Source organism: Rhea americana, unplaced genomic scaffold, assembly GCF_003343005.1.
Source record: "Rhea americana isolate MKP2758 unplaced genomic scaffold, rheAme1 scaffold_135, whole genome shotgun sequence".
Classification (NCBI taxonomy): domain Eukaryota; kingdom Metazoa; phylum Chordata; class Aves; order Rheiformes; family Rheidae; genus Rhea; species Rhea americana.
This window is the reverse complement of record NW_028185428.1, coordinates 545,566-566,035: the sequence shown is the minus strand read 5'-3', so window position 1 is coordinate 566,035 and position 20,470 is coordinate 545,566. Positions and strand designations below refer to the sequence as shown.

The 20,470-nt window shown below is 40.6% G+C and overlaps 1 protein-coding gene across 4 annotated transcripts in view; it reads right to left on the bottom strand.

The window, feature by feature from the left end:
- The window catches only part of CSNK1A1 (casein kinase 1 alpha 1), a 37,499-nt gene extending 21,417 nt beyond the window's left edge, over nucleotides 1-16,082 (bottom strand). For 2 of the 4 annotated variants that reach the window (XM_085298053.1, XM_085298054.1), the window contains exons 1-3: nucleotides 15,503-16,082; nucleotides 14,556-14,662; nucleotides 1,738-1,864 (exon numbers count right to left, since the gene is read on the bottom strand). In XM_085298053.1, coding sequence (XP_085154179.1) covers nucleotides 1,738-1,864; nucleotides 14,556-14,662; nucleotides 15,503-15,625 — 357 coding nt within the window. In that variant the 5' untranslated portion in view covers nucleotides 15,626-16,082. The remainder of the gene's footprint in view (nucleotides 1-1,737; nucleotides 1,865-14,555; nucleotides 14,663-15,502) is intronic. The other 2 variants (XM_085298056.1, XM_085298057.1) reach the window with 1 other exon arrangement.
- Nucleotides 16,083-20,470: the final 4,388 nt, after the last annotated feature.

The window sequence follows — 20,470 nt, the reverse complement described above, 5'->3', positions numbered from 1 at the left end:
TATTTCTTAAGTATTAAGCTATTTAAAAAAAATTATATAGTCTTGGTCAGGAACTGGCAGAGCAAGTGCCTGAAACTACTCCCCAGATATTCTACTTTGTCTGACTGTGATATCCCATTATTGAACAATTTCTTTTAAAAATGTAGTTCAAAAAAAGGTTTCAAATACCTACCACAAAATTTTATAACTCTTTTCTCAGTTGTTACTCATTCATCCTGTTACAAATATCACTTTTCCAGTTAACACAGTTTTCACAGAGCAGGTAACAACTTTTTTGTGGCCCACATTGTTATTGCCGGACAACGGTGATGGAAAAACAGCCAGCAATGAAGATGCAAAGAAATTCTGGCACATCTGCATCTATATGCAGATGTTTCCTATGTACTAGATCACAGCATGTGTGTCTGTGGTACAGCTTTTTAACTAGGACATACTTCACGAAGTCTTTAGTGGGTTTAGATCTATTACAGCATCATACYCTTAGCAGTAGTTTATTGAACTGTGCCCTAAACGTCCGTTTCTTGCAGTGATATCATACAGCCTATCTGTATGCTCTCAGATGATAACTGATTAGTGTTTATCATATAAAGGAATACTACAGGAAAGCCATATAGATATCCTGAAAATGCTGTACTATCCTTATTCGAGCTAAAGCAAGCAATTCTTTCTAAAGCAAGTAGATCAATCACATAGAGCAGCTAAGAAAAAGGACAGCTGACCTTGTCTCCATACAATTTCTGTGAACTTCCTTGGCTAAGAGCCTGGGATTCTATGACCACCTGGCTAGTGTCAAATTGTTACTACCATCAATTGAGTAATATTAGGTGAAATTTAAACTACCATTGAAAATTCAGCTCAAGAATCCCATATTGTCTTCTAAAGTAACTGAAGACTGTACTAAATAGTAACAGAATAAATATGGTTGAGCATTTCAAACACTGTACTCCCACAACCAAGTTAAAAAAAAAAGTAGAAAAGGCTAAATCTAGGCGGGGGTTAGGTTTAATTCAGATGGTTAGAGCGTGGTGCTAATAATGTCAAGGTCACGGGTTCGATCCCTGTACAGGCCACTCATTTGAGGGTTAGACTAGATGATCTCCAGAGGTCCCTTCCAACGTTACCAATTCTATGATTCTGTGATTCCCGATAAATAACTTAAGTATCACAGCCCAGTTTTAGAGGCCTMGGTTAAGTTTGAAGTAAAGAGTAGCAACTTCACTAACAATTTAAGGAGCTGTCTTAAGTACCATAACAACCAAACCAGTTATTAGCTCATGCTCTGGTACAAGAAACAGAGCAGGAGGTTTTGAGTGGATGATGACATTCAATGAGAACAGATGTGTAAACCTACACATTACCCATTTATCAACATGGCTAGTCAACACTTCACAGGTTTCCACTGAACCAGATCAAACTAGAATCCAAGATTAACTCCTAAGATCAGTAGTGGTAGAAGGTAAGGCAATCTACTCTAAATAATATTCTCAACACATCACCAAAACCATGCCCGTTCATTTTGCAGCAGCAAAGATTTGTATCTGTGCTGCACTCTTGCTACAGAYCTAGGTRTGCCACAGCACATAAAAGCTTACCATTACTTTGTTCCTTTATAGGTCAAGCGTTTGCTTCACTATACAGAATGCAGCACCACACATCATTTAACCCACCTGAAAGGAACCATGTTGCAGAAAATACTTAAAGAGTTTTTAAATTGCATACAGTAGGATTTGTACATACCTGGTCTGCTAACATAAGTACTGTTTTCATCGTAAACCTGCGAGAACAGAAGTTGAAAAGGTCTTCAAGGCTGGGACCAAGAAGATCCATAACTAGAACATTGTAATCCTTTTCTTGACCATACCACCTGCAACAAAGAAAATCACTTGGTATTAGCAGGAATCTTACAAATTTGAACCTTAGCCATTAGGAGACATTAGTGAGCCAAGCAGCTCAATTATTAGCAAGTGGCAGAGACAGTTACCATACTTCCGAACATACAAATAGAGTCACCTTCAAAACACACAGTTCTAGAGTATCAAACATTTCAAAATCCTTGTGCTAAAGAATGMGTTTCTAGGACAGTAACAATTATAAAAGATGCACCCTATTACTTCTAAGCAAGCTGTGCTGAATTCTCAAGCTTGATGAGATCCATTAAGCTTCTTGACATCAACTCTCAGAAAAAAGCTGTCAGTGTCAGTGTAAGCTCAATTAACTTCTGCTCACCAACGAGACCAACTAAAAATCAGCACCAAGGCACTTTCCAGTTACTCTGACAGGAGATGCTCACCCCCTTCTTTTTTTATAGGGGAATATTCTACAGGAATAAGCTTCAACTTAGAAAGCTGACTAAAATACTAAAAACTGGAGCTAGTAATATCATTTATTTTTCCTACAAGCAAAATCTAAGGACAAAACAGAATACACTAATTGAAAAGAGTCTGCATTTAATTTTAAATTAAGAGAATATGCTTTTAAGTTTTAGTAGCAATTGAAATATCACATATTAAAATTAAAAAGTAACCAAAGCAGAAGCCATCATGTATCAATATACTGAGCTGTCAGTGCAGGAAGTCTGACTTTAAACTCATCTGCAGGACACCTTACATTCCTGTCATTGTTTCCTGTATTATTCAATTTCACAGGAACTTTGCTCAAATTCTTTAGTTTTATTTTCAGGTATGACTTCTCTGCAACAGACCAAAGCAGCTCAAGCTGATAACTCAAATATTCTCATCCATCCAAATTCAACACCTAATTGAGAGTAACATCTATGACTGCAATAAAGTTCTCCTGTCCTATTAAGTAGACGATAAAGATTCTTTACTAGTTTGCCACACCATACAAGAAAGAAATTTAAATGTCAAAAAATATTGTAACAATATACATATACACACACTTTCCATCACACTCAAGTGGACTGTGACATCCACCTGTGCCTGCTCTGTCAATTCTGGGCAAAGAAAGAAATTTAAAAAAATATATATGTTGTCGGGATGAGCAGAGGCCTCCCATCCATATTCTTCCTTCTAATAAATGTATAGCATTTGCATCATTGTGTTGTCTTGCTTTATCTGCAGCGGAGAGGAGAGAATTTCACCATCTAAAAGCCCAAGGAGGACTGGAGTCATGCCTCCTACTCTTTCAAGTCTCAGCCATGAATTCCAACACTTCGAACCAGACACTGAAGGACAGAACCTGAATACTCTCCCTTGAAGTCCTTCTGCACATTCCAGATAGCCATTTGTGAGCGTGAGTGTAAAATACTGTTTATGAAGCTGTGCGGAGCAGCATATCACTGCAAAGGTTTCTCACACTGTTGGCTAGGAGGCTGTCTTTTTATCTCCTAGGCAGCTAGTCCTTGTGACAAGGACCTAGTACTAGCAGTCAATGGATTAGACAATAAGCAACTGCTTCCTGAAAGAGATTTGAGGTTTCCAGCAACAGTGGTGAAGGTAAGACACCCCAAGAATATATTTCATAAGAGCATGCAGATGAAGGGGGGGGAGGGAAGTGCTTCAGCTTAAGCACAGCTGATAGGCATTAAGACTAATGTGTGGTTGCCCGGAAAACAAAGTTACTATTGATAAAGTAGACAAATTTCTTAGTATTCTTGCAAAGGATTCCAAGCATATTGTCAGGTTAGTAAAGTAAAATGTTTTCAAAAAGCAAAGGAAAGATTCTGTAATCAGATTCAATTTGGGAATTACTAGCCTGTACCTTCCCACTGTCAGGATTCTAGTAGAAACTATGCACTTTTATCAAGTTTTCAAACAATGTATTATAACATCATTATGGTCCACAGCCTACATATAGCCTTACAGGTCAGCCTAGGAGTCTTTTTCATCCCTTATGTCAAGAGGCTGAAGCTATGTATTTTGAAAGCAACCATTCAAATTAACTGTCTCCAATGTGTTAGTATTTATAGTATTGGTGAGTTCATTTTGTACGTTTTTTGACTTATAAAACTCATTAAATGAGTACTATGATTTACAAAGAAGTTGCAAGTGACTCAACTGGGAAAGTATGATGTATGGTATTATTTGAGAAAGTCTGTAATTTATTAAAAGGWTGACAGTCACACTGGAATCTGACACAGAGCTACCAAACTTGCACATTTTTAGGCTGAAGAGCTCTGCCTAGATAGGCCCTTTTAAGGACTGATCAGAAATTATTTTTAATTGCAAAAGCAACTAACAGGAATATTTTACAAATACAGTATTATGTGGAGATTGAGAAAGGTTCAAAATTAGATACTGTTAAGAAAAGCTCATGTTCAGTTACAGACCAGCTTCATTTCAGGAATTACTGAACATGCCTGTAAGACTATTTCTTAATTCCTACAAAGTCACCTATGCAAAGTGCCAAGTCATTTTGACAAGGTTAGATGAACACCTCAGTACATCATATTTCAAAGTGAAACATTAAGGCAAGCCACAGTAATGAAAATTGGACTAAAAGAATGAGCTGTTTATGTTTTTGCCATACAAAATTTAGGTTTGTTGTGAACAAGTCTGAAAGAATAAGCTGAGCTGAATCCAAGCATTCTAAAATCTGCATTCTAAAGAGGAAATCAAGACCTAGATAAAACAGGGTTTTCTTTGAGAAATGAAAGCTCAATTCAGGTACTCATTATTTTGTACAGTAACAGTTCAATGCCCAAGAGACTGCAGCATAAGGGAAAAAAGATCAAGCAATTGCCTTCAACTAAGAAAAGTTAGTTACAACTTCACAAAAAAAGTAAAACTGATGAAAGTGAAGCCTACCTAGGGAGCTACATTTGAAAAGTATTTGGTTCCTCTACAGCAATCTCTCTGGATAGTAAGTGCAATTATTCAGGCTGATTGTACAACCTCCATTTGGCCTACTTCTGCATACGCACAACAAAATTTTAATCACCTGGCCATTTTGCACTGTTGGAAAGCAAACTCTGCAGGACAAAGCAGTAAATTGGACCTGTCAACATTTCATCGTTATGTTTACCTGCTAGCAATTCCTTACACAGAGAAGTTCTTCTATCTACTTCATTTCACTACTGGCCACTGAAACTTTTACTAGTATATTAAGTAACTTGTGCTTTGTTTACTTTGCCAACATTGCATGTAAGCTTTCATTTCCTTAAAATCTCTCCACAGTAAATGGAATTAAAAAGGCTAAATCATGTCCATTCAAAGTCTGTCTAGTGGCTGCTACTCCTGGCAGCCAAGAGTAAAAGTCTTTGCTCTTCTTAGGAAACTTTGGAAATTAAGATGTATAAAACCTTGGCAAGTACTCTTTACTTCCAGTACTCTGATTCCTATAATCAATGCAAGATGGCATACGCACACAYATTACAGATAAGCACGAATTCAGTGCAGTTCAGCAAATAAGTTCTAGCACTAGTAGTGCACACAGTCAAGGTGTAAACCACTAGGGCAACAGGATGAAAGTATCTCTGAAATACTAATCTGAAATAGAAATCGCCGGAAGTCCTAACACAGCACCAGCTAGTAAGATTTACAGTAAATTACTAATATGCACCTGGAAGTATAGAAAGTGATCCTTTAACTCTCACACTAAAGTTGAAAAAGCAACAGCAGTAGTATATTTTAAGCAGGGGCAGTTTGGGGGGAATGAAAAATAGGACTAAGACTTAATTTTGACAGTACAATTTGAGTGGGTAATGACTCTTCACAGTAATTTCCCAAACTCATACCATGTGTCACTTTAGGGGGTGGGGGTGAATTTCTCCAATTCACTCCCACTGTGAGTATGTCCCTGTAGGATATATTTCCTAAAAAGGGAATTTTGATTCTGTATCGCTGGTCCACTTATACCCACTTATGTCAAAAAACTGCAAACTGCGTGTTATTATTGACTTTCCTGAATATTAGCAGTAGAAAACATTACCAAAGGCTTCAGAAAACATTAGACAGACAGTATTTTTATAAAGAGCCAAGAGTTAGCCTCAAACAAGCAGTGACACAGTAACAACTGACACTTCTATTAAGAACTCTGGTACACATGTAAGCTGTAAGGTGTGCCCAGGCTCATTCACAGATAAAAATGCTTCGTCACCATTTCCAGTCTTATCTCTTTAAGACTATAGAYCAGTTTAATATTTCAGTTAGGATGCAGTAAGTATCATTTATGAAGCTTTCAACCAAATCACGGCTGAAAGTCCAGCACAGTGACGTCAATTTGACTTCAGTTGCTTTCTAGTTTGAAAGACTAAGACTCACCATGTCAGCAAGTTCCCAAATTATGTGGTTCAGCAGCCTGATATACACTCCAATATATGCTGAAACATTTGTAACATCCTGAATTTCAGTATCTGTATCTCCATGCTGCACAAGTAAGGTACATGATACAGTGGTTCAGAACTATTTGGTTTCCAAATCTCATACAGTCAAGTGGGCATTATGCCAGATCATATGACACATGTCAATGTTTACTCAAACTCACGCTACTTGACTTGACTAACCTTGAGGCAAGCAAGTGAAGCACTGATGCACATCTAGCACTTAGTAGCAAACAGTGCATTCAGGTCTACCCAAAACTTAAAATCTTCCTCTGTCTTCAGAGATCTTTTAAAAAATCATATGATGCCTACTTCAGCAACTATGTATTTCCTGAACAATGCCAAAGACAAAAGAAATTATGTTTGAGAAAAGGTGAATAGGTTTTTACTGAGAAAACATTTCATTTGGTTACCATAGTGTCTGGTATTTCTTCCTTTGAAAAGGAGAAGTTGGTAACAGGCTAACCTCCTTCACTGACCTCTGTTTACTAACTAACAGAATCCAGAAAGAACAGGATATGAAATTATAGGCCCAGTTTCAGGCTACTGTACCACTTTTATAGCTCTGCAAGATATCCAGTCACTTAATCCTGCACCATAGTTACATATTATGTTAACAGCAATAATAGTTGTAATAACTACAACAGCAAAGTAACAAAAAAAAATGCATAACTGTATAAACTGTTCAAATCTTAAGGGGCAGCAAAGGGTTCAGGAAACTCGCTTGAAATGTTTCAAGTTCAGATCAAGATTAACTCAAGCCCTGAATACCATTATAACCACTAGTTAAAAAACACCAACCACACAACAAAAMACTCACATATTCTTAAATTATTAGGGCAGTAAAGGTCACCATTATGGAACATGTCATTTTGTCCACAGCTGTATTAGAGACTTAACCAGAACATCAGCTCACTGTCACAGCAAACTAGTCCTACCACAAATGCAACTATAAAAAGACTGTATTTTGTTCCTGCTTAATAAAAGTTATCTTCTGACAGCAGATGTTTTTCCAATAACCTGATCTCTGCTAAATGCTTCTGTCAGTTCAACCATGATCTCTAACTGTGCAAGTGGTGGTTGAGAAAAGGCAGACTGGAATTACAAAGACAACTGAAGAAGATGACCATGTTAATACTTGGAGACAGGAAATATCTCTTGATGCCTAACTGCAAGAAGGTACAGTGCTATTTTGACAAGACTTGGATAGTTAACAAATCAAACATCTAGAGTTCTGGAATCAAAAACTTCTCACAGTACTGATATAATAAAGCATCCAGAAATCATCATATTCACATTCAAAAAAAGGACTACTTGGATTTCTTTAATATTTTATTAACTTTATCCACTATTATCATTTGTTACTATTCTACCCTATAATTATTCTAACTAGCCCTATGCAGTTAATTTCTCAGCGTTTTGGCCTTCAAACACCAAATGGAACAGCTCATATGCCAACAATGGAGATCATCAGAAGAATTACGAGTAGATACTAAAACTAAATGAAAACAATTTATTATGAACAAGCAAGCTGAAAAGAATTGCTGGAACCACCCGAGATCACCTTACTACTAAGCTTGACAAGTCAGCAGGCACATGAGGCTGAACATGCAAGCCTGAAAAGCCTCATGAACACATAGGATTCAGCTGTCCTACCAGAAACCAAATGAACACTCTCAAACTGCATTCCACTTCTGCAAGCACTATTTCTAGAAAAGTCACTAAACTAGTAGTCAGATGATGTGACTGAAGACAGTATCACAGATCTCCCTATGATCATACAGCCCTAATATCAGGCATCTCTAAAAAGAGTAAGTAATCCTCAAAAAAACAAACACAGGTATTATGCACATGAACTGGGAAGTATCAGTACCAATGCTCAASGCACATGCAATCTGTGACCCACAAAGAAGGAAATTCAGAACAGAGACAGAAATCAACTTTAAGTATGGATGGGCAGGTGGTGATCCCTGTAAGCATGTGTTCAAAGAGCTCAGCACGGCAGTCACTAAATTAYGCAATTACACTTTATAGATATGTTCAGGGAAAGTAAAGGTGGAAAGATTTTAAGAGGGAGATGGCTACTAAAAGTAGTAATAATAATTAAAAAAAAGAGAAGTGAGAAATGACTGTGGATAAGAAAACTTATCTTTAGGCATAGAAGTTCTCTCCAACCACAGAATCATAAGCACTGGGGTGCTTGGCTAGAAAGTTTTAGTATTGTGTCTGATTCACAAGAATAGTATAYCTAAAACAGGAATAGTAATCTAAAACAGGAGCAGAATTTGGATGACTAAACTGGTCCATTCTGGTCTTATGTTCTAGACTCCTCAAGGCAGATATCTCCTGACTATTAAAGATGCTTTAGGCAAACTAGTAAATACATTCTGACATTCTGCCTGCATCAAAACACTATTTTCAGTTGTAACAGGTACTCAGGTAACACACATAAGGAATGCAGTCTGTTAAAAGGTTCAGGTCTAAATTGCCATGTATTTTATATTTCTAGTTTATCTTCCCTGAAGCTAGAAAAGCACTTGTTAACTGTTAACCAACTAGGAGTCAGTAATATAAGTAAACTTAACACGATATAGCTTGACTAAAGTACTGAAGTAGAATATTTAGCAGATGTCTTCTAATGTTAGTTGCCATAGAGAGTATGAATTAGGCCACCCAAGTACTAAATAAAGAAACAGCATGAACACACTATGTTACAAAGTTGGATATAAATAAAAATATCATTTTTATACAGTTTGAGAGAAATCTGAATACACGAAGTATGCCAATGCAAATTATCTCCTAAGCAGTATGCTCATTTCAGCTGCCTAGTGATATGCTGCATACATACTTCCACCTAGTTGACCTCYTACTTTGGTAGTTGTTTAATGAGGTAAATTAACAGCTGGCAGGAAGTGAGAACATAAGTGAAATTTCTTCCATAAAATCCAGAAAGTTGAGTTCATTTGAGAAGGTAAACCATTAATCTGAATTACGTATGGYGAATGCTCCTGAGGAAAATACACTGTCTCAGTAGTGCATCTGCAGCTGATCATCTCTTCTAAATAGATTAACACTGAACTGAAACTGCATGCTTCCACATCTGTTTCTGCAAAGATTCAGCTGTGATGAGAAAAATCAGAGAAAGAACAGCTTCGTTTGTTTTAAAATTGTGGTCTACCTTGGCTGTTTCTAAGGAGTCTATGACTCTAGGACTTTAGACTTACAAAACATTAGGATTTTGTTTAGAAATGTCCATCATCCAGCTAGAAAATTGTTAGAATAATTTTGAAAACCAACATTCAGCTCTGCTTTGCATCACAAGAACAAGAGTTTTCCTGTTATCTAGTACAACAGTTCTGTCCTTCAGCATGCAGCCTTAATTAATAATAGAAGGTTAAGTAATAGGATGCTCCACTGCTAGAACCTTCCTCCTTATTACTTTACATGCCTGGATGAAAGTATCCATACTACGAATGAAATGAAGACAGAAAAGTGTTCATATTTTTCTATTATGTTTTAACACGGTTCATCAAGACCTTGAGACAGCAGTTTAAAACTTACATCTGAAAATGGTGTATCTGCAGATTTTTAAGCACTGCTTAAGAAAATCAGAATTTTAAGTACTCAAAGAAAAATCCACTGTGAGAACCACCTTAAAATCACCAAATTTGACCATGTTTTTCCGTTGTGCACACTGYTCAGTGGAGACAATTAAATGTAATTTGTTATTAATGGTTCATCCAGTAATAACACATTAAGTGATCAGTAAGGTCAAAAAAATTATTTTCAGTGTTTCTTGACTTTTCATCAGCAATTTTATAATATACAACACTACTGAGAAGATAGYGATACAAGGTGGTATTTCCCAACTTTAAAGCATTTTGCAGTAAGTTACTATATTGAAAAGTTTCAAAGTATAAAGATGGATTGATTAAAGGTTGCAAAAGAATGCTGCAGAGATCAATAAGTCAGTAGCTTTAGTTTTTAAACTTACAGATGAGAAAACTCTAATATCATCTCAATTAGCTTCACATGCAATTCAGTACTGTATATAATTCTTCACCCTTGCCGACACAAGAGTACAAGCAATATCTGCCTTATGTTCACTAGACTTTCYTCCTGCCCTTAAATGCAACATTTTTAATACACTGCATGAACTAGATCCAGCTGTGGCTATTTATCATCCATTTCACCTGGAAAATAGGTTACAAAACAAGTTATCTCATGAGACTGTCAGGAGAAAAATCTCTGAATCCAACTTTTCTTTTAGAACAAAGGTACACCCAAAAGCATACCTAAAAATTCTTTTTATAAAGGATACAAACAGCTGTTAAATACTACAAACAGCAAAACATCAAGAATGACTGTCACAGATAACTTAACAAACAATTCCTTGTCAAGAGTGCTTTAACACTGTTGCACTAAAATCAATACACAAAATCATCTCACAAACACACATTGCAGCATTCCTCCAAGTCAGAACCAAGAATTTGGGTACAAAGGCAGATATTTCAAACTAATGGGATCAGTGCCCAGTTAACAAGACTACTACAGCCAAAAATGCTTTGCCTTTGCGGAAAAAAAGGAGACAGCTGATGGCTCAGAACAAAGAAAATAAGCCTACCAGAACAGTGTGGACTTTGCATTGTGTCCTAAAGGCAGATCAGACAGTTGGATGTTAAGCTTGGTTCAAGAGCCTTTTGTCAAAAATGAAGGTAATATAAACCAAATTTACACRTCAAGAACATGCAACTAAGTCTCTAGAGCATTTGTGTAAGTTTTTGTGAAACTTCTGAAACAAGTTCAGTATCTTCACTGCTATTCCAGCAAGCAGGAAGGCCAAAGATTGAGTTCTAAAGTGTTTACAATATTCAGAGAATTAAGACAACTTCAACTCAATTTTTGTTAAATTATATATCTAATGTGTTCTGTTACAGTAGGATTCCAAATCCCCTTGGTCTTCTTCAACAGAAAAGAACTCACAGTTAATCTCTCAGAATCCATATGAAGTACCTTTTCACTCAAAATTTGTATTTTGCTCATTTCTTTCTTACAATCTGCTAAAATTAACCTTAAAGGCTACCATAAAAACAAGAACAAAAACCAAACGCTACACACACTTCCCGTGTTTCTAGATAATTCAAGTGACACTCCAGATATGCTATCTTACCATTATTGATTTTGGAATCACATCTAAAGGGCAGAAGAACTCAGTTTTAAGAACAGGTGCCTGAACTGCAGGAACAACCCATATCTCGTATTTTCTTTTGGCTTCATGAGCCAAAGAACGACAGCAGATAGACTACTTTAGTAATGTAAAGTCATGTAATGCAACTTCTAGTAAGTCAGTGTTGGCCACTGCATTACTAATGTAGATAGAAAACTGAAGACCAAGTCCCTAATCCTTAAATGAGAAATGCAACAGATCTTCCCAGATCTGCAAAACTGAGATAAAGGTGCTGCTGTCCTCAGCTTATATAGCATGGCAATGCTAAAAGCTAAGACGATTTCTTAATTAGCTATCAAACGTCCTACTTAATTGGATGATGCTGTTATTTCTAAAGGGTGTCGCATTAGGGAGGTTTAARCAAATTTGTTGAAAGTGAACGAACTCTTTCATCCTGATTTGTCCTTCTAAACACACTGAGCCAAGAACAACTCACTCTGACTGGATAGCATGCGATCACCAAACAATGGCAGAATGCGTATTTTCAATTACGTATGCAAAGTGACCTAAGGACAAAGTCATACATTCGCCAAGCCAAGTTTCTGCTAACAACGCATGTCAGAAAAGCTTGAGCTGTCTGGAACAACATGCACAGTAATTTGACTTTGGAGTAATAATCTATTCAAAGACATATCCTTGTTAAGCACCCAGTGACACATCTCTTTCTGTAAGTCAAGCTGTCCCCTTTAGATTCAGAGTACCATAGATTCAGAATCTACTGAATACATCATGCTTTAATCTTTGCCCTAAGAGCTGCACGAGGTACCTTGCTCAGCTTCTTCAAGAAGAAAAAAAAMCATAATAATACTATTCTAAATTTCTTCAAGCCTCAACAGATGTCATACAGTAAGAAGGCAACTACTAACAGAAGCACAGTCAGAGAACCTGTCAAGCAGTGTCTTGTATACATAAATAGATTTAAATCAAAGCAGTTTCTTAAGACTAAACAGGTATTTCCAATGATATTCTGAAAGATAATTTTCTAAGCAAATACCAAAAAGGAGACTAACACTGTGAGAATCTGAAAGTGAAAAAGCTTTAAAACTCATTCATATTATCAAATAGATTCTTAGAAATGCTGTGCTCAAGATGTTTAATCTATCTGAATAGTTTCCAGTATTGTTTCACTTGCCATTCTTATCCAGATTTTGGTAACATTACATTATTTCTCTGGGAGTGGGCATGAAATGCATGTTTAAAAAAAGATTATAATTTATCTGTGGTAGTGAGACTTTTAAAGGTCTCAGAATTAAAGGTCACACATAAAGCAAAGTCAGAATACTGTCAAACACTGGTTGGGGGGAGGGGGAATGACCCTTAAAAATGATTGATATAACTGAAGGCTAAAACTAATTTTTTTTTGCAACATGTAAGATGATTTCCAGTAGTTCAGCTTGAAATAAAACTGTGCTAAGATCATTTTAATAGAATTGAACAGTGTACCTTTAACACTGCTTCACTTCTGCTACATACATTGACAAATTTATGCCTCAGGCCTCATTACAGCACCAAAGGTTTGTTTAGTTTTCAAAAACAGTTTAAGAACGTTTGCTTTTCCAGTTTTGTGATGAAACAGTACATACCACTTGCTCAGGCTGCTTTCCCAGTTGTCCATGTTACAGCACGCAACTATACCATGATGACTTTCCAATATGCAATTTCTATTCTTATAGTTGTGGAAAAAAGGTACTAATTTGAAGAAAAGTGTGGAATTGTAGTCCAGAATAAAAAATGAATTTTGGTTTTCACACAAGTGCTATTTAAGCTGGAAGTATTCTGCTTCATATAGGTATATTTAGTCTATCATTGCACAAGGCTGTACTGAATAGAGAGGACAGATGGCCAAGACAACACTGTCGCCTTGGTTGTATAGTTCTAGTATACATTCAGGACTACAGCTAGTCATGCTTTCAAAAGAGAAAAAAAGCTATTATTCTGAAAAACGCAGATTTAAGTTACAGGCTTTGTTAAAATATAAAGAAAACCAATATGTCCCCACARTATGTACCACGATCCATAAATGTACCCACACTACAAAGTGAGAAGGGCTAACAGACTAAATGGAACCCCCAGTTTGACTCAATTTCTAAATTAAAATTGTTTCTGTAGCTTAAAGAATTTCTTTTATGACATAGAGCAAACATTAGAATATCAACTTTAAAAATAGTTATTAATGAAGTTTTAAAAAGTACCCTTTTGGATAAAGTCTCTCGAAGAAGACTTATCTTTCATTTAATCTATTCTTATACATAGAATCAGTAGCTTAAACTACTTAGTATAACACCTGAATAATACAGAGAAGTGATTCTTCTTAGTGCTGTATCAAAACAGCAGCAATTTTTTTTCTACATCAGGAAATTAATAAACACTGTGTGAAAGTTTCAGAGATAATATGAAACAAGGAAGTCACATAATGAGCAGTTGGGAGGGATTAATCTTGGCACTTCAACTGTACGGAAATCCAAGTGACGCATCTGTTATGGGTAAGAGAAAGGGGCTGCCATTTCAATCTTGGTTGAGGTTCTATGCAGTCTCAAGCCTTGCAGCACATAACTATGAAAGGAAAAGACACATGCCTGAGCACGTCCCTTGTCCCAACAGGAGAAGGGGGAGGGTTAATCACGTCCAACCACAAATTTTAGAAAAAAAGGAGAAAAAAAGTTGAAAAAAAAAAAAAAAAAAAAAAAAAGAAAGGAAGAAAAAAAAAAACAAAAGAAAGCAGCCATTTCCAGTGCCAGCTCCCAACTCTCAACCTTACCAAGGATATCAGCTCTCACCAGAACAGCCTCACACTCTGTTCTAATCACTATAAAAATTTCACATATCTCAGGGAACTGCTGAAGATGCCAGTCGCAAAGCACAATATAAATAAGCAAAGATAGTTTTGGGGAGAGGGGTACCCAAGTAGTTGTAAAGCTTGGCATAGAGTATTTTGCCGACCAGCCCAATTCCTCCCAAACTAAATCCTGTCTCCTTAATGGCAAGAGTCCCACCTCACACTAACATTAAAGGAAAGTAACTGTATTGGCATATATGGACAATTCCTACCGTATATGTGGGATGCCAACTCCTCCTTGCAGAATCTTGTACAGTTTGCTTTCATACAGCAGCTGGGGATGTCTAGCCTTCTGAGACTCCAACTTTACAGCAACTTCCTGCAGTAAGAGGGAACAAGGAATCAGAGCAGTGTGTCCACCAAGCACAGACTTGCCACTGAGGTTTAAGGGGGTCAGAACTTCAACATCCCTCACACAACCCTGCCATGACTGCTTTCAGGGATACATTTTTTTAAGCTCTCARCTGGTGCTCAACATCCTAAGTTTTGTTGGGTCTTCAAATAAAATCCACATTGTGATGATTTGTACATAAATATCCATCTTGGGTAATGAAATTGATCTAGAGATGTTAAGTCTTCAGATCCATACGAGTGAGAAGAACATACGTGGGTGTTTCTTCTTTACAGCTCAGAGCAGTGGGGGGGAGGAAGAAAAAACAAGAGAAAAGAGCTGAAGAAATAGGGAATCTTCTTTATTTTTCATTACTGTTGACGAACACGAGATAAAGTGTTCTCCAGCAGAGAGAGAGAGATGACTGGTGGAAGAGAAATTTCTCTGGCCGCTGATGAAAGACAAAGTACGTTTTCCCCACAATGGTGGTCTTCTAACTGCTCGCAAGTGAGCTATGTAAGTGTCGGGTGGGGGAGACCACGGTCGCATGGCTCTGCTGTCGGAAGGAGCAGTGCCATCCCGTCGGTAGTGAAGGCCGTTGGGCGAAGGAAGCCCCCTCTCCCCCACCCCGGGGAGGGTGGCTTGGCCACCCTGGCGAGACGGGCTCGCCCGCTGCCTCGGAGAAGGGGATCCCGGGGGAAGAACAACGAAACCCGGCTTCAAGTCCGCCCTCGGGGAGGCAGTCGTTGGTCTCCAGTTCCCCCCCGCGGAGCGGAGGGGACCGCGCCGACTGACCCAAGGAGATGGGGGAGAGTGTGCCGCCCTTACCTCCCCGTTCGTGATGTTGATCGCCAAATAGATGTCCCCGAAGGAGCCCGACCCGATCTTCCGCACCAGCTTGTACTTGCCCCCGACAATGAACTCGGCCTTGGAGCCGCTGCTACTCGCCATGGCGAGGGGCAGCTGAGGGGCCCTCCTGGCGCTGAGRGGCTCAGGAGTGGGGCAGGAAAGAGGGCTCTACCGCCGTCCGGGAGCAAGGGAGGGAAAGGGGCGAGGGACAGACAAAAAAGCGCTGGTCCCCGCCGCTCAGCTCCGGCCGGGCCCCTCCGGCGGGCGCCCCCCTCCGCGGCTCTGTCCCGCTCCCCGGCCGGGAGGCGCTCGGCTCTCGGTGCCCTCCAGAAAGGCGAGAGGCGGCCACTGAGTTGCTGTAGGGGAGGAGAAGGGAAGAGGGGAAGGGAAGGGGAAGGAAAATGCGAAGCCCGCTGGCTCCGCCGGGTCCCGGCCGCCGCCGGTCCCTCACTCGGCCGCCGCCGCCATCTTGTCTCTCAACCGCTGCTATCGCGGACACAAAATGCCCCCAGCCTGCAGCCGCCGCTTCTTCACCGCGCAAGGCACGCTGGGAACGGGGCGGGGGCAGCCGCTGCGCATGCTCGCGAGCAAGCCGCCTCCGTTCCTCAGCACGCCTGCGCGCGGGGCTGGGCCGGCGGCGAGAGGGCAGGGGAGAAGGGGCGAAACTCCCGTCTGCGCATGCGCGCCGAGCTCCCCTCCTCACCGCCAATGGCTAGCGTCACTCTTCGCTCGGCCYCGCTGCTCGCTGCGTTCCGGTGACGCACCTGCGCACGGCGCCATTCCGAGTCCGGGCGGAAGAGGACGGGGAAACGAATACGTGCCCTCACCTGGTTCTTAAAGGGGCCGGCGAGAAGCCCCTGGTGAGGCCTACCCAGGCCAGGCCGTCTCAGGTGGCCCGCAGCCCCGCTCAGTTGCCGCCTGAGGCCGGGGGGACGGGCGTCGCGCCCCGCTCGTTGGAGAGGGTCCTGGCAACCAGGGTGCTATCTTGGTTCCTGCCTCACCGCTCGAGTGCCTCGCACCTCTGCAATGCCACCGGGGGCCATGGGACACCGGAGGGCGCTTCACAACCCCGAGGCCTCCTCTGGTGCTTTTCTTTCATCGCACATCTCTGGTTCTCATCCAAACATCTCCACCTTTGCTGCATGGCAACTGGATCGCGTTATACGTTGGCTAAATCTGCTTCATTGTTCCCCATAGATTCCGATTACGTCACGCCTCAACTTCTCCTTCCTAACCGAAACGGAGTTTTCYTGAGTCGTTCCCAAAAGGCTTTCCTATCCTTTAGTTACTCTCACAGATTTTTCTCTGGACTTTCTCCTTTGTCATGATCAGTCTTGAGCTGTGCAACCCCAAACCGGGAATTACAGTACAAATTTGAGGGCCCGTGTTTCGGAGTTGGCATAAATGGTCCCATTCCTGTTGAAAGCAGTGAGCTRTGATTCCTTACGCAACTGAAGCTGCTCTTTTTGTAAGTGGGTAAATCTCCTTTAGAGCCTCTTTCGAGCAGGACTGCAAATGCTGTGGTGTCTCTAACGTGTCCATCTGGGATTTAGAAACATTAAGTAAGGCTTTGGAGTCAAAGTCACCACATCGACATACATTTCACTCCACTTCTTATATGGCCCTAATGGGATATGTCCATGCATGGCTGACAGTGTTTCCAGGCTCTTGTCAAATGCAGAAAACCACTTCCTACACAAATGTTAATTGTCTGGGTTTTTTTTTCCCTATAAACAATGAATTCACGATAACATATGTCTCTCATGTCCTCCTGCTGCTCCGAGGCCCTGCGGTATCTAAGGCACATCAGCACGATGGGATGGGCTGAGGGCTAAGTGGAGTTTTCCCTTGTTTTTGTGCATTCACAACATACGCTTCATTATCCTTCCCTGCTAGGTCTGACGTGATCTGATTTATCCTTCTAACMTTCAGCCTTGGTCTGTTTGGTTTGTACTGTGCAGCACTAGAAATCCTGCACAGGCCTCACACAATTCTCCTGCGAGTTTTGCAAGCCAGATGTGAATTTACAAGGAGTCTAAGGGGGCTCTAGCCACATTAGGACCACACAGCTCAAAAGGCAGAGTCACCTGAGATGGCCACAGCTCCTGAGCTCTGCAGCCCCCGCGTTCATGTGGCTGTTACACCTAGCTCCTCTTCAAAAGGTTGCTTTGATTCAGCAGCTTGTGTCCCAGAACCTGTGTTTCTTGCTGCCTCTTAAAAATGATCTTTCCTTCTTTGTCCTCTTGCTGTGAGTTTTTTCTTCGCAGGAACACAAAACTGTGAATTCCCAGTGACTCATCATCACTCACTGTCAGCACGGCTTCTTCTGCTGTGCAAGCCTACACTTGGGAAATGATTCAATCCTCAAAAGAAGGCAAGYACCTACAATAATGAAGCTAATGCATGTAGAAGGGAAGCCCACAACAGATGCCAGCTCAGGATGTCTACTTTTAATGGGGGCAGTCAGAGAAGCTGCATTCCAGCTTACCTGGTGCACTTGAAACCATGGGAATGAGGAAAAGTTTGTTTTTAATATCTGATCTATGCACTGATTTGTTTAGGTAGTTAACTGTTTCGGAGAAAAGTGAGGTCTGGGTAAGGACACTGCTATGTCAGTAGAAAGTACAGGAATCTTCTTAACATAACAGTATCTMCATGATGATAAAGGCTTTTATTGCTCTCACCATGTTGCTTTCCAACTCGGTGAAGTTACAGTGGTACTAACACTTTCTGTCTGCTCAAGTGTAAAAAATTCCCGGCTTGTGTCCATATGGCTGTTACACAGAGAGGGAAGTCTGTGATTTGTCCGGTGGACCCTGTTAGCTACAAGACGACTCCATAGTAAAAGATCAGGAGCAATGAAGAGGGGGGAAATGACAGTCAGCAGTGCCTTGAATTGTGAATTTCAACTCCGAATTCCCTGTTTGTTTCAGGGAATTCAGATCCAAGGTTTTACTATAGGTCTGCGCACATCTCTTATGAATTTGAAATGGAGAAAATTSAAAAGCAGTCACATCCTAGACTGTGCTAGGTGCCCCAGAATGAAAAGGATACTCAAAGAGCAAGTTAACCTCCATCTCATTCCTGCCTCAATACAGTAAAGGAGCATTCGTGTAAACAAGCATATCTGCAGTCATGTCACTCAAAGTGAATGTAGATCTTGCATGGAGGAGCTCAGATACATRTAAAGGCTCTAAACACATAAAGCCCTTTTGTCCACAGTTACCCTCCCATTACTTTTATTCGTGATCTACAAACAGCTTAGGACTGTGGTGCACTTACAGCTCTTCGCAGGGGAGGGATTAATTGTTGTTAATGGCTGCTCTGGACAGGATCTGAGCAGCTAGGAAGCTTTCGGCTTGAGTCACATATTCTTGGAGGAGCTGGAAAAGCAGGTCTGCATCTCTTGGCCAATAAACACACCATGCATGGGCATGCAGGAGAGCAGGATCTCCAGGGCTATGCAATGCTGCCATCTCCTGCCTGGTGCGGGACATCTCTGTGTCCAGGGGACACTGCCAGTGCCTTGGGCCTGGGAATATCATTCAGGATGGTGACCTGCTGAGCCAAGCCCAAGAGTACAAAACACACCAAGGCACACATCTTCACCCCARATGTCTGCAATCTGGTCAGGTATTGTGCAAAAGAAATAGTCAGCAATGTGTGCACAGGTATTTGATATTTTTTGTCTTGGTCATTTTAAATACACACCCACTATTAGGTTCTGCAACAGGGATAGGAACTGAGAGATGCAAAGGAGGATCAGTCAAGGGACTGTGGGAAAGGGTGCAGGACAGGCTGGAGAATAACAGAGAGATGGGAGAAACGAGCCAGCATAAACCAGGATAAAACCAGAACATAGAACAGAAGAAAGACCTACCAGCACAGCCATAGTTCATCCATCACCCCTGGCTAGGAGCAGTGATGATTCTTGTGAATACCCTTCTGCACTGTGATCAGGAGCATGGGGAAAACCTCCACCCCATCTCCAGCTCTGGCTGCTCCAGGTGACCTGCCTATCCTAGTGATTACGTTATAGGTGAAGGAGTCACATATCTTTGGAGGCTGAAGAACCCTGGGTACCAGCATCCTGTCACACATGGCACAGAGATGACCTCAACCCATTTCCTGTTTCCTCACTCCTCTGTGGTTGCAGTTACATCTGTTCATGGGCTGGGCCGCCCTTTTTGGAGACCACCTTTCAGATTTAGGTCTTGGCTACTCTGGAGCTCTGTTGATGTCTCTACAGTAACAAGGAAGGGTTTATTTATTTTGACAAAGAGGAAARGCAACTGCATATTTCTGGGTGGTCAGAATTTCAACCTAGTGAATGAACAGCACTATTCAGAGCATGAAGCTAGAGGAAACTCATGGACTGAAGGATCCTAGACGTCCATCGGACGTATGGGCCTGTCCAGCCCAGGATCCATCTCTCCTAAAGTCAGATGATGAGATGGGTCTAATCTGGTGTGTTGTCTTCTGTTTTATCAGGATATACCCAAAATCTACCTGTGTAAGATCTCTTCCTCTCTTTTCATTTTGGCCTACAGATCTGTGCTGTCTTCTTCATTATCCCAGAAGAAACCTGCAATGCTATAGTGTAGTAAAATTCCCCTCCAAAACCCTCTCAGAAAACCAAATCCCATGCCACCAAGTTTGTGTTTTGACTTGCTGCAAAATGAAGATATTGGCAGTTCAAAAGCACTCCTGGCCCTGTAAAAGTCCTACCACAGCCTCTATGTTGAGGTCTGTATCTTGAACGTTTAGGAAAACAGAGAAGTTGATGAAGACAAACAGAAACAAATCCAAGATCTACATGAGTGCAACAGCCTCAGAAGTACTGAGTACTATGGTGCAGAGACACTGGAAATATACATTAGGAAGAGAATTTTAGGCTGTGGTTTCACAACAGCTGACCTGATCTAATGATTCACTGGTGAAACAGGG